This window comes from Vanessa cardui, chromosome 29, assembly GCF_905220365.1.
Source record: "Vanessa cardui chromosome 29, ilVanCard2.1, whole genome shotgun sequence".
NCBI lineage: Eukaryota > Metazoa > Arthropoda > Insecta > Lepidoptera > Nymphalidae > Vanessa > Vanessa cardui.
The window spans coordinates 5126756-5139887 of NC_061151.1; the positions used below are offsets into that span (position 1 = coordinate 5126756).

General features: G+C 32.7%; 1 protein-coding gene across 2 annotated transcripts in view; it reads right to left on the bottom strand.

Annotated features, from left to right (window-relative positions):
• LOC124541887 (synaptotagmin-7) overlaps positions 1 to 13132 on the bottom strand; it is a 724295-nt gene that overhangs the window by 48200 nt on the left and 662963 nt on the right. For both annotated transcript variants that reach the window (XM_047119798.1, XM_047119796.1), the window contains exons 4-5: positions 3829 to 3840; positions 1771 to 1927 (exon numbers count right to left, since the gene is read on the bottom strand). In XM_047119798.1, the coding sequence (XP_046975754.1) occupies positions 1771 to 1927; positions 3829 to 3840 (169 nt within the window). The remainder of the gene's footprint in view (positions 1 to 1770; positions 1928 to 3828; positions 3841 to 13132) is intronic.

Here is a 13132-nt window from a genome sequence, read left to right on the forward strand (position 1 = left end):
CTTCTAATTAGTAACAGATATCAGTGGAAGAGTGATTGGTTTATGTATTATTTTATTCATATTATTGTTCTATTGGACTGTTTGTTAGTCGAAAATAAATAAATAAATAAATCTTTAAATTAAATATATCAGTAATAGGGTCAAATGTATTTTAAGTGATGTAATTTACTTCTCGATTATAGAATAAGCTAATATAAGTGGATGATAATTTTAACAATTTTACTAATGAGAGTTTCAAATAAATATTATTAAAAATAATAATAAAAATATCCCTCTAAATACGTCTAACAGTACAGTAAGATACTTTGTATCTAACCTTTTAATTAGTAGGAAAAGTTTGTATAAGATATTTCATTTATCTAATTACCTCACTTATAAAATTTGCACACTGGGTGCACAGATAAACAACTATTTATCTCTTTTCGTTATTATTCATTTCAAATACAAAAGAAAGAGACAGCTTATTGTGTCTATTTAATCCCAAAACAAAATTTATTAATAAAAATTTAAGCACTACTATAAGAATACTAAAAAAATTACGAATTTAGACTAAAATATGAAATAACATTTAATAGTAATTGTTTAAAGAGCACATAGAGGCAAGATATACGCACAGAAATCAAGCACAACTTTTACAGGTCTTAGATAAAGATAAAATATATAAGATGTAACTTTTTATTTTAATTAAAATATTAAAAAAGCTATATTACCTTCAATACGTCTAAAAACAATTACGAAATATGACAGAAACATATTAAATAACAACTAATAGAAGTGTGCTTACACACATAGGCAAGATATACGCACAGTAAACTAAGCACAAATGTTACAGATTTATAATTGAGAATAGTTTAATATCTTTACAAAAAGGTTTAATAAGTATACACAATAAAATACGGAACGTGATAGAAAATGGTTGAAAACATTAAGTGTGCTTGAAATGCACAGAGAGGCAAGCAGATCTGTGCGAATCTGTGCGATACTAAGCCCAACTTTAATATTTATTTATAATAAACAGAGTTATAATAAATAAGAGGGTTGACAGTTCGACGTAGCTCTTATCAGTAAAATCAAAAGAAAATTTATTCATTCAATAGAAAAGCTTTTTACGTATTGATAGGCTTAGATAAAAACTACCACCGGTTCGGAAATGAAAATACCCAGACCTGAGAAGAACCGGCGAAACTCAGCGGGTATTGAAAGTCTTATATTCAATTTAATTATTCAATTTATAAAAGATGTTTTATATAACACGCATTCAGATATTATATTATTATTATTTTTACCATTTGTTTCAATTAGTAAGTCCAAAATACGTCAATATTAGGACAATTACACAATTACATATAGAAATGATTAATAATTAATTACTATTATTTTCTAAAGTACGATTTAAATTATTGATATCATGTTGTGTAATCATCCCAATTATTAATTATGAAGTCAATTGAAAGAAAGTCCATTTAACGTCAACAACAGTCAACAACAAGAAATTAACTAAACTAAATTAACACTTAATCAAAATTACAACAACGAATTAAATACTAACAACAAAGAACGACACATTATATACAACAAATTTATATACTTACTTTCTGTCGTCCAATAATGTATAGTATATTATATAATATCTACTTTAAAAAGAAATTTCTAAATTGATAATGTAATTGCTTAATAATTTCAATAATTTAATTTCCGTTCAATAATTTCCAGTTTGCTGAATAAAAATTTCCATTTATCTTAACGATTTCTATGAAATTTAATACTCACGGAAGGATGCGTTGGGTGGTCTTGTCCTTTGACATTCTGTAGTTGCTTGTTATGGGCTGTCGGTGTCCTCTCCCCCTGGGCTGTTGAAGCTCCAGCTGCCGCTCCAGCACTGCTGCTCGCGGGAGACTTGGCCTGTGGTGAGCTTGTTGATGTGGTTCTGGAAATTTATTTTTTAAGTCACACGGAAATATTTACGGTTGAAGTTAATTTATTACAGTCAATGTGGAAGCCTTCCCGAGTTTAGTGATGTATTGTCAAATGATGGCTTACATTCCTTTCAGCGACATTATGTGGTGACCACTTACCATCTATATGCAGCTTACATTACAATTATAATTAACTTAAATTAAACGTAATTATATATACTTGGTGGGTATACTTAGTTATAGGGCTTTGTGCAATATTCTACAAAGCAATACCGATAATTAACATTATTGTATTCCAATTTAAGGGATGATTGAGTGACTTTTTATGTTTGCAAAAAATAACTATTCAAGGGCAAAATTTTTACCTAAGTCCATATACAGTGTTATTGATAATTCGACGTTCGAATTCCTCAAAGGGGAGAGGCCTTAGCCCAGCCGTGGGAAATTTACAGGCTGTTGTTGGTGTTGTTTGAGTCGTTGTCGAGTTTGTTGACTCGAGATGGCCCAGTGGTTAGAACGCGTGCATCTTAACCGATGATTGCGGGTTCAAACCCAGACAAGCACCGCTGATTCATGTGCTTGATTTGTCTTTATAATTCATCTCGTGCTCGGCGGTGAAGGAAAACATCGTGAGGTAACCTGCATGTGACAAATTTCTTAGAAATTCTGCCACATGTGTATTCCACCAACCCGCATTGGCACAGCGTGGTGGAATATATTCCAAACCTTCTCCTCTAAGGGAGAGGAGGCCTTTAGCCCAGCAGTGGGAATTCACAGGCTGTTGTTGTTGTTGTTGTTGATACAAAGAGTTAATTCAGTCATAGGGGATACGAGGTTAAACGGCCTAGCTTATTAAAACACTAAATTCGTTCTGTTATCAATATAAAAATGTATTCGTCTTTCTGTATGTTCTTTCATATAGTACGTTCCACTGATCACATATGATAACAGTTGAACTGAAAATTCTTATCATTTTATAAGTTTTAAAGAGTTGTATCGAAAATTCTCGATTGAATTCCTGGAAAGATTGAAACGGCTATTGTTTGGTTGTTTTGTTCCATATTTGAAAAATAAAATCAACAATAGCACTTTTAGAACTTTTACATAATACAATTTTTTTAATACATTTGAATGTGTAGCGCTAAAGCGCTTGATTTATTTATCATATTATTTTAAACATATAGTTGTAATCTTAGAGAGCTTACTTCGTATAGTACGACACAATTTAATTGTAACATCGGCAAATTCAATAAGAATTTACTGCTGATTTATACGAACAATAGAAAAGCTCACTATCGCTCCATCCGACGCTTTTCGTTGCTATAGACTTTTCCGTCAGTTCTACCCGAGAAAGCAAGTGCATGTAAATCGTCGTGTCAACTGACGAATTTATTAGGTCATATATCATATATAGGTCATATAGCAATTACGTTTGTGTAAAGATTACATTCGCATGAGAAATAAATATTGATAATTTGGGATAGCGTACTTAATTCGGATGTGATCGGTTTTACGAATTTTGCCGATGCTACATCTAAGTTGTGTCGTACTATATCTGACTCATGAACCTATTTTCGGTAACACGCTATTTTAACACATATATCCTTTAAATGTTCTAATTAGAAAAATTGGTGTTGCATATCATAATTTCCAATGATTAACGAGCCTATGTACCACCAGGTGGTAAGTTGTCACCATCACCTGTAGATATTGGCGCCGTAAGTTATGTCTCTTATTTCTATATTTATATTGCCTTATTCAACCTTCACACACAACGATACTAAGTATTATTGTTCGGCAATAGATTTTCTGATGAGTGGGTGTTACTCAGGATTGCACAAAGCCCTACCATCAATTAAAGTAGCCTTCTGAGAGAGTCTCCTGTGTCAAATAATATATTTGTAATACTTACTCAAGCTGCGCTCTGTGTAGACAGCACATGAAAATAAGAGAAAATACACATTAAAACTTGTATATATTTAGTTAATATATTATGTTAATTAATAGAATGACAGATTTGTAACGATTAATAGTCATTGCGACAATACGACATATATATGACAATAAAAAAAGAACACACAATTACATACAATTAATATTTTATAGCAACAAAAGTATAACATACGAGGCACACACGAGGGATTGAATTGGTAATCTTAGTTCAAGCTTCAGGCTTAATTCGAGATAAATATAACTATTAGTTATTCCCTAAAAATTGATATTACTATTATTCTTTATAAGAAAGACATAACTTCCTTTTTTAGAGTTGGTTAATAAAATACCGTAGCGAGATGACTCAGTGATCAGAACGTGTGAATCTTAACAAATATTATAATGTAAATAGGGGTTCAAATCTAGACACACTATTTTTTATTTTATTTAGTTTACAACATCCACAGGCTCGCAGATGCCGGTGACTTTCTTTATGTTTTACATTAAACATTTTGCAGTGTTATATTATATACTTTTATTAAACATCAGCAGATTTTTTCCTCAAGGAGAAGGGCTTTTTAGTTTTTTGTTCTTATAATTTCATTTATTTATTTTCGTGTGCGCGCATTTGTGTATGTTTACCCAATAGTCAGGGGCCATCTGAAGATCAGTGCTGTGCATTAGCACAGCTTATACCGAAATGAACACCTTGCTACCTACACGGTGTTCTTTAAATTTAATTATTTTCTTCTGTATAATCTATGTAATGTATGTGTGTAGCAAAATAAATGGTTAAAATGGTTTAAACCTTCGCTGGGTTTCATTCTTGTCGTCTTCTTGGGACATATTATTCTTTTTTTATTTTTAAATAATATATTCATAAGCTATAATAAATAATATATAATAAAAATATGTAGTAGTAAACGCATATTTAAACACACAATTTAATTTTATGTGCTTAATTTGTGTTTATAATTCATCACGCGAAGGAAAATTTCGCGAGAAAACCTGCACGTGTTGATAGGACAAACCCACGACTATAATTATGCTCTTAATCTTCGCCTAAATAATAGGATGTTTACTTTTTACATGTTTTATAAAATACTATATAATTAAAATGTTTAGTCATTATTTATATGTTATAATTGTATAAAACATACCATAGATAATTCAAAAACACTTAAAGATTTTTTGTCATCTATTTAATATGACAAACTTTTATATAATCACAACATTTGGTTCAAAGGGTGAGTGAGCCAGTGTAACTACAGCACATAAAATAACATCTTAGTTCCCAATTGACGATGTAAGGAATAGTTAATATTTCTTACAGCGTCTTTGTCTATGGGTGATGGTGACCATTTATCATCAGTTGGCTCATATGCTCGGCCATAAAAAACAATGGAGCAGCGTGGTAGAATATACTCCATACATTCTCCTTAACGCAAGAGGAGGCCTTATCTAGCTGTGGGAAATTTATTAAAGTCTTTCTTAGACTTGCACAAAGCCCTACCACCAAGTAGATCTTCTAACCTTATGAATCGGTTATTTTATATAACCACAAACAATTTTAAGCTATATAGGTTAGCTATTGGTATGGATTCCGCAATAATTAATACGTGGACCTAACTGAATTGCGGTCGACGCTAACATAGTAAAACGACGCTGTATTATCACATTCAATTATAATTTAACATATATAAACATACATACTAGCTGAGGCTGAAATTTAATTTAAATTTAAACAATATATTATTACGAATAACAACGTAATAAGTGTCATCTATATTTATGTCTTTATTACATAGTATAAAAGAAAGTCGCTTACCGCTGTCTGTCCCTATATACCATCTTAAATATTACGAAACGGATTTTTTAGACGTTTATAATGAGACGTCATAAATAACAAACTCTGTAGTATATTTAGTATCAGTATTGCATCCTTGCGAAGCGGATTGTTAGTAGCTAATAAATATGATTCACTAGAAATTAAAAAATTAAAAATATTTTACTCTAAAAAAATCCTCGTTTATATCACTTTCAACACTCGTTAAAATGCTGAAATAGTTCGCTCTACTGGATTTCACGGATGTTAATGATATGTTATGACTTAAAAAATATATTGAGACCCAATATTTCTGTTCGGAAATAATTATGTCCTGACTGATTACGGTTATTTTAATAAAAAAGTTTTATAATTATAATAATAAGCATTTATTTCAGATTTTTAATTCATATACAAACAAAACAATTAATGTGTTAGTATCAAAAATAAATGTACAAAATTAAAATTATTAATTTATATAGTTAGAGTTGTTATATTAGTTTTATATAGTTTAGAGCTGAGATGCCTCAGTGGTTAGAACGCGTGCCTCTTAACCGATGTTTTCAAATCATTGTCAAATTCTAAGTGTGTTGTTTTCCACCATGATAACGCAAGGCCTTACACGTCTTTGGTTACAACAACAACAACAACAACCTGTAAATTCCCACTGCTGGGCAAAAGGCCTCCTCTCCCTTTGAGGAGAAGGTTTGGAACATATTCCACTACGCTGTTCCAATGCGGGTTGGTGGAATACTCATGTGGCAGAATCTCTATGAAATTTGTCACATGCAGGTTTCCTCACGATGTTTTCCTTCACCGCTGAGCACGAGATGAAATTAAGACAGACAGAAAGACAAATTAAGCACATGAATCAGCGGTGCTTGCCTGGGTTTGAACCCGCAATCATCGGTTAAGATGCACGCGTTCTAAACATTGGGCCATCTCGACTTTGGTTACTCGTCATAAATTATTGGAATTGGGTTGGGATGTTTTATCACATCCACCATGATCTTGCGCCGTCAGATAACCATTTCTTTCGTTCCATAGGTAATTTCTTAACTGGTGAAATTTTTAGTAACGCTGATGATTTCAGATCACATTCAATTCAGTTTTTTGATAGCAAAGATCAGAAATTTTACGAACGTGGAATTTTGCCACTGCCAGAACGATCGCGAAAGGTAGTCGACAAAAACGGACTATTTCTAATTCTGATAAAGTTATATTTTTAAACCAAAAATTTTAAATATTCTTATTTGAAATAGGTAATCATTTAGTATAATATAATAATATATATAATTATATACTATTATATATTTGTATTATATTTTTCTATTCCCTATAATTCTGTACTATTATTTCAAGTTGTCTTACTATGTTTTAGGGGTAGAAAATGTGCCCAAACTTACACAAAGTAATAAATACCAAGTGTTTTCTAAATAATTAACTTGGTTCTGAATTACAAAATGCAATTTCGTTTAATGTTTTCTAAGAGCATACACTTGCCAAAAAATTACCATAACTAGCATGAATTGCTATAATAACACTCCACTTTGCTTGCGTTAGAGGTAAGGTAGTGTTCTTACAATGATACTCATTTGTATGTGTGCACTAAAAACGGCTACATTTTCTAAATCTGTGTGTTTAATAAGATGTATTTGTCTGTGTGTTTGTGATTTGAAATTTTGTTTCCATTGTAATTATTCCGTTCACGACTACCATAGTTGAGTAACGTGTACAACGGTTTTCATGGGTACTCCTAGGTTCGATTCCCAGCCTAGTCTAGAAAATTTAATTATTTTTGTGACAACATATCATATGTTGTCAGTCTGGGTGTTTGTGGTGCCGTCGTTACTTCTGATTTTCCATAACACAAGTGCTTTAACTCACATTAGGATCAGAGTAGATGTAAGTGATGTTGTTTAAAAAAAAAAAATAACAAAAGGAAAGAATATGATTATATGACAAACGAAGATTTTTCTTAAGTTATTTTATATATTATATACAAATAATTCGCTATTATGAAATCGAGCATCATCATACAGGGTTCCTCACTCTTAAAGCCAGAACCATCAATCGCCCCAATACAAGCGAAACCGTGATCAAACTCCAGTACACAATAAATCCATTGTTTCAAATATATGTTACAAATACAAATGATAAAATACGTATAGGTTATATCAAATCAAATCAAAGTATACTTTATTCAAGTAGGCTTTTACAAGCACTTTTAAATCGTTATTTAACAACTATAGTGAAGCTACTACTGGTTCGGAAAGTAGATTCAACCGAGAAGAACCGGCAAGAAACTCAGTAGTTACTCTTTTTTAACATTGTTTATATATTATCAATTTTTTTTAAGGTTTATGTTGACTGACGAGCATATGGGCCACCTGATGGTAAGTGGTCACCATCACCCATAGACAATGACGCTGTAAGAAATGTTAACTATTCCTTACATCGTCAATGTGCCACCAACCTTGGGAACTAAGATGTTATGTACCTTGTGCCTGTAGTTACACTGGCTCACTCACCCTTCAAACCGGAACACAATAATACTGAGCGCTGTTATTTGGCGATAGAATAACTGGTGAGTGGGTGGTACCTACCCAGGCGGGCTTGCACAAAGCCCTACCACCAAGTAAAATATACTTTTGAAAAATGAAAGCAGCGGTATTCGGTATAAATGGATATATTCTGTGAACGAATAAAATGTAAATCTGAATGATGTGAGTGAACTCGTTTGAAAAATACGTTGATTTAATTGCATTGCGTTCGAAATTTGAATAACAATTTGAATGGGATTCCCCTTCGTATTTCATTGCGAGTTATAGGGATGTAATGATTAAATATTTATCATTGGTTACATGTTTGTGTGCGTGTTTGTGTGTGTGTGCGAGTGTAGAGATAGAAGAACAATACTCTTATTATTTATTCATGTTCATTGAATTTGTGGATGCTTCGAAATTGTAAATTATTTATTGTTGTGTTTAATAAATATTTGTGAATTATTGTTTGTATGTATGTACGTGTATGTATGTGTGTATGTGTGGTTTATGATTTACTTATTCTATTTATTGAATTTTCATTTCAATAATTATATATTGGTTTCCATACATGTATGTAAATTGATGTAAGTTCAGATATATAAAAGCCTATGTATTCTTGGGGTTAGAGTTTGCTACATACCAAGTTTCATCAAATTCTGTTCAGCAGTTTAGCCGATAAAACGTCATAGACGGACAAGTACTTTCACATTTATATTATACATAATATACTAGCGACCCACCCCAGCTTCACACGAGTGCAAAACTGATGCTAAATATACTACAGAATTTGTTTATTTACGACATCACATTAGAAACTTCTAAAATTATCAGCGTTACTTTACTATATTGCCTACGTATTATATACAAAAACCTTCCTCTCGAATCACTCTATCTATGAAAAGCCCGCATTAAAATCCGTTGCGTAATTTTATAGATCTAAGCATACATAGACAGACAGCGGTAAGCGACTTTGTTTTATACTATGTGAAGAAATATGGATTAAGTATTATTGTGTTATTTAGAAATTGAATGCTTGATCGTTAGACGTGTTCGAAATTTAAAAAATTAAAAAAATTAGTTTCAATATCCGCCTGGGGTTGTAAAGTTCAAGAGTTAAAGTTGCTCGAGTTCGTGATCCCTCTACAGCCGGTCGTGCTGAATTCGCTATCTCATTGGATTATGACTGTAATTGAATAAATGCACCTTTTTGTGCACAAGCCTGTCATTATAATTTGAAAAAAAGTAGTGAAGCTCCATTTTAGCCACCCAATAGCTCAAACTCAACTCAAACTCAAATAACTTTATTCAATATAGAAGCCACTTTCTTATTGATGGTCAATTGAAACACTACCACCGGTTCGGAAAAGAAATTACCCTGACCTGAGAAGAACCGGCGAAAGAAACTCAGCGGTTTTTTTTTTTGTTTGTCTCATATATTATATAAAAAAATTTAATTTGAAATGAAAGTCATCAGCTGTACCAAGTATTTAATGTATTCTGGTTCGAAGGATGAGCCGAGATGGCCCAGTGGTTAGAACGCGTGCCCATGATTGCGGGTTTAAGCCCAGGGAAGTGCCATTGAATATTCATGTGCTTAATTTGTGTTTATAATTCAGGAAAAACATCGCAAGGAAACCTGCGTGTGTCAAATTTCATAGAAATTCTGCCACGCGTTTCACCCAGCTGCATTGGAACGGCGTTGTGGAATATGTTCCAAAACTTCTCCTCAAAGCGAGAGCCTTGGTCCAGCAGTGGAAAATTTACAGGCTGTTACTAATATTATATAAAACGTGACCAAAGATTAACGAAATGGAGATGACGGAATGTATTTGTCTAAGCTTAAATCGCTCAATGAAATTCACGGTCGATCGAGTGAGATCTGAAAGTGACAGTGATGTAACTGCTTTGTGTCGAAAACAAAATCTCAATAGAATAAAGACTTAAGCTCCAAAATATTTTCTCACAAAACCACCCTTATATAGGTTAACAACATTTTACGGTCAACGACTTTGTATCCCATTAGGCATAATTCCAGCTGTCTAATGAGCTGAGGTGGTGTAATGGTACATGTACCAATTAAATTTTGTGCACTTAAATCGTTTAAAAATTAAGGATAACATCGTGAGGTTACATGGAGTTAGATAAAAACCTGTCTTATGTGCATATTACTAGTTATTAGGGCTTTGTGCAAGCCCGTCTGAGTAGGTACCAAACACTCATCAGGTATTCTACCGCCAAACAGTATTGTTGTGTTATTTGAAGGTGAGTGAGTCATAACAGGATAAGGGACATAACATCTTAGTTTCCAAGATTGGTAACGCATGCGCGATGTAAGGAGAGTATAATGTTTACTACAGCACCGTTGTCTATCGTTGTTGGTGACACTTACCATCAGGTAGCGCATTCGTCTGCCAACCCAAAAAAAACGTTGCAGGTTCGTTGCCGGGATTTAGGGAAATGAGTTCGGTCTTTTCTTGAAGATTTCCAAATCGTCGTAAAAGCTTCCACGTAGTGCTTGTACGAAGATTTTCTATATAATTTGACTATATAATGGCGTATGGGGTTAGTTATCAATATTTCACGAATAAGATTTGAAGTGATTCATAACAGAAACGCACTGCTAAATTTAAAAGTGACAGACTATGTTCATAATCTATACACGTACTTAAGCTGTTCTTCTTTCTAAAGCACTCTGAAACCAAAACGAGAGTAACAATATTATCTCAAGCCTGATAAGCTTGTGAAAATATAAATCTTTTCGGATTCCTATAATACGTTACAACGTGCCCTTTATGATGAGGAAAACTAAGGAAAATACGATTGATTATCCAATAACGGAACGTCGGAAAATAACGAAAGACAGAAAACGTACTTCGTTTAACATTAAACCTTGAACATGACTTGGGTATAAGTTTTTGGCAAATTGTAGCCAAATGCTCCAACAATTTCCGAATATAATTAACAATATTTTAAGAACTGTTAATTGGTACCAATAAGTTCAATCAATCAATTAATAAGGCTAGAATTTGAAGGGTTAATAACTAATGGAGAAGAAAATCTAATAAACTTAGAAAACATAAGTTTTTTTAAATCATTATCAGCAGACGATGCACCATCAGATGGGACATCACCCACATTTGTCAATCAAATTAAAAATGTACTTTATTCCAGAAGGCTTTTACAATAACTTTTGAATCGTCATTTAACAACTGTATTAAGTGAAGCTACCACAATTTCGTAATATAGATTCTTCCGAGAAGAACCAGCAAGAAAATCTGTGGTTACTCTTTTTCAACATTTAAAAATACAGTCATGTTAGTTATATACAATTACATATATATATATATATATATTTCCATCCTTTCTTTTCTTGTCTTTCTAATCTTGTATTGAATAAAATGCCTTCTTAACTAAATTATTTTTATAAATGATTTGAATTTATGAAACGGCAAAGTTACAAAATAATTTACATAGCAATTTAAGCAACATATCGTAAATGTGTAGTACATTTTGTAGTTCGTCAGGAGAAGGAAGTTTTTAGTATACTTCACCATGTTGTTAAGCTATGATAATGCTTAGTTTATGGTACAACCTGATGGTAAATTGTAAACCTCTACGACACAGGCACTGCAAGATTTATAAAGTATTTGTCGCCCACAGATTCACCTTTTAGTAGGTAAACAATAAAACCTTATCCTTCTTAGGGATTTAATCTTGTTTCATCAAATCTTGTTCAGTTATTATATCTTGAAAGTACAACATGATAGATAGACTGACTATATTATTAATATAGATTACTCTCGTATAAATATTCGTAATAATATATTGTTAAAATTTAAATTAAATTTCAGCCTCAGCTAGTATGTATGTTTATATATGTTAAGCTATAATTGAATGTGATAATACAGCGTCGTTTTACTATGTAAGCGTCGACCGCAATTCACTTAGGTCCACGTATTAATTATTGCGGAATCCATACCAATAGCTAACCCATATAGCTTAAAATTATTTGTGGTTATATAAAAGTTACGTCAAATTTTCTGCCTTATAAGGTTAGAAGTATAACAAAAACTGGGCTGGGGTAAGGCTTGCTCTCCCTTTAAGAAGCTTTGGAATATATCTGCCGGCGTTTTTTCCGAACCGATACGACATGGGAACCTTCAAGAAAAGAGCGTTCTTCTTACTCCTGGTGTTGCAGATGTCTATGGGCGGTGGTAGTCACTTTCCATCAGGTGAGCCTCCTGCTCGTTTGCCACCTATGTCATAAAAAAAAACCACTCCAATGCATATGTATGTATTCACATAGGATTTAGTTGATATTAGACACATGCAGGTTTCCTCACGAAGTTATCCTTTATCGCTGAGCTCGAAATGAAATATAAACATATATTAAGCACATCCTGTCCCATGGTGCCCATTTTTTAGAAGTGCTTAGTATTATTATAACATCGATCCTGCTATTTTTAGGTATAACGTCACTGGCGGTTATGTATGACTCCAGAGGCATTAATATGAAGGCTGTACGAGGGAAATTTATTCAAAATCAATATTTATTTAAACCCGTGGCGCACCCGACTTGGTTCAATGGAAGATATGATTTAAAAACTCCGGGAAGACTTATGCCAGAAAAATCACCATATATCATAATTTTATATAAAAAACCCCGGGCAATTGCGAGTCGAATTCTCGTCGTCGGTTCCGTATAATAAATATGATAAGATTAATCAGTTTTCAGATATTTTTCCTAAAATTTTGAAAGTACATGTACTTTTAGTGAAATTTCATGATTCTGGCTGTAGAGTATTTGAAGTGCATTATAGGTTTTGAGAGTCGAGATGGCCCAAGAGTCGAGATGGCCCAGTGCTTAGAACGCGTGCATCTTAACCGATGATTGCGGGTTCAAACTCAGGCAA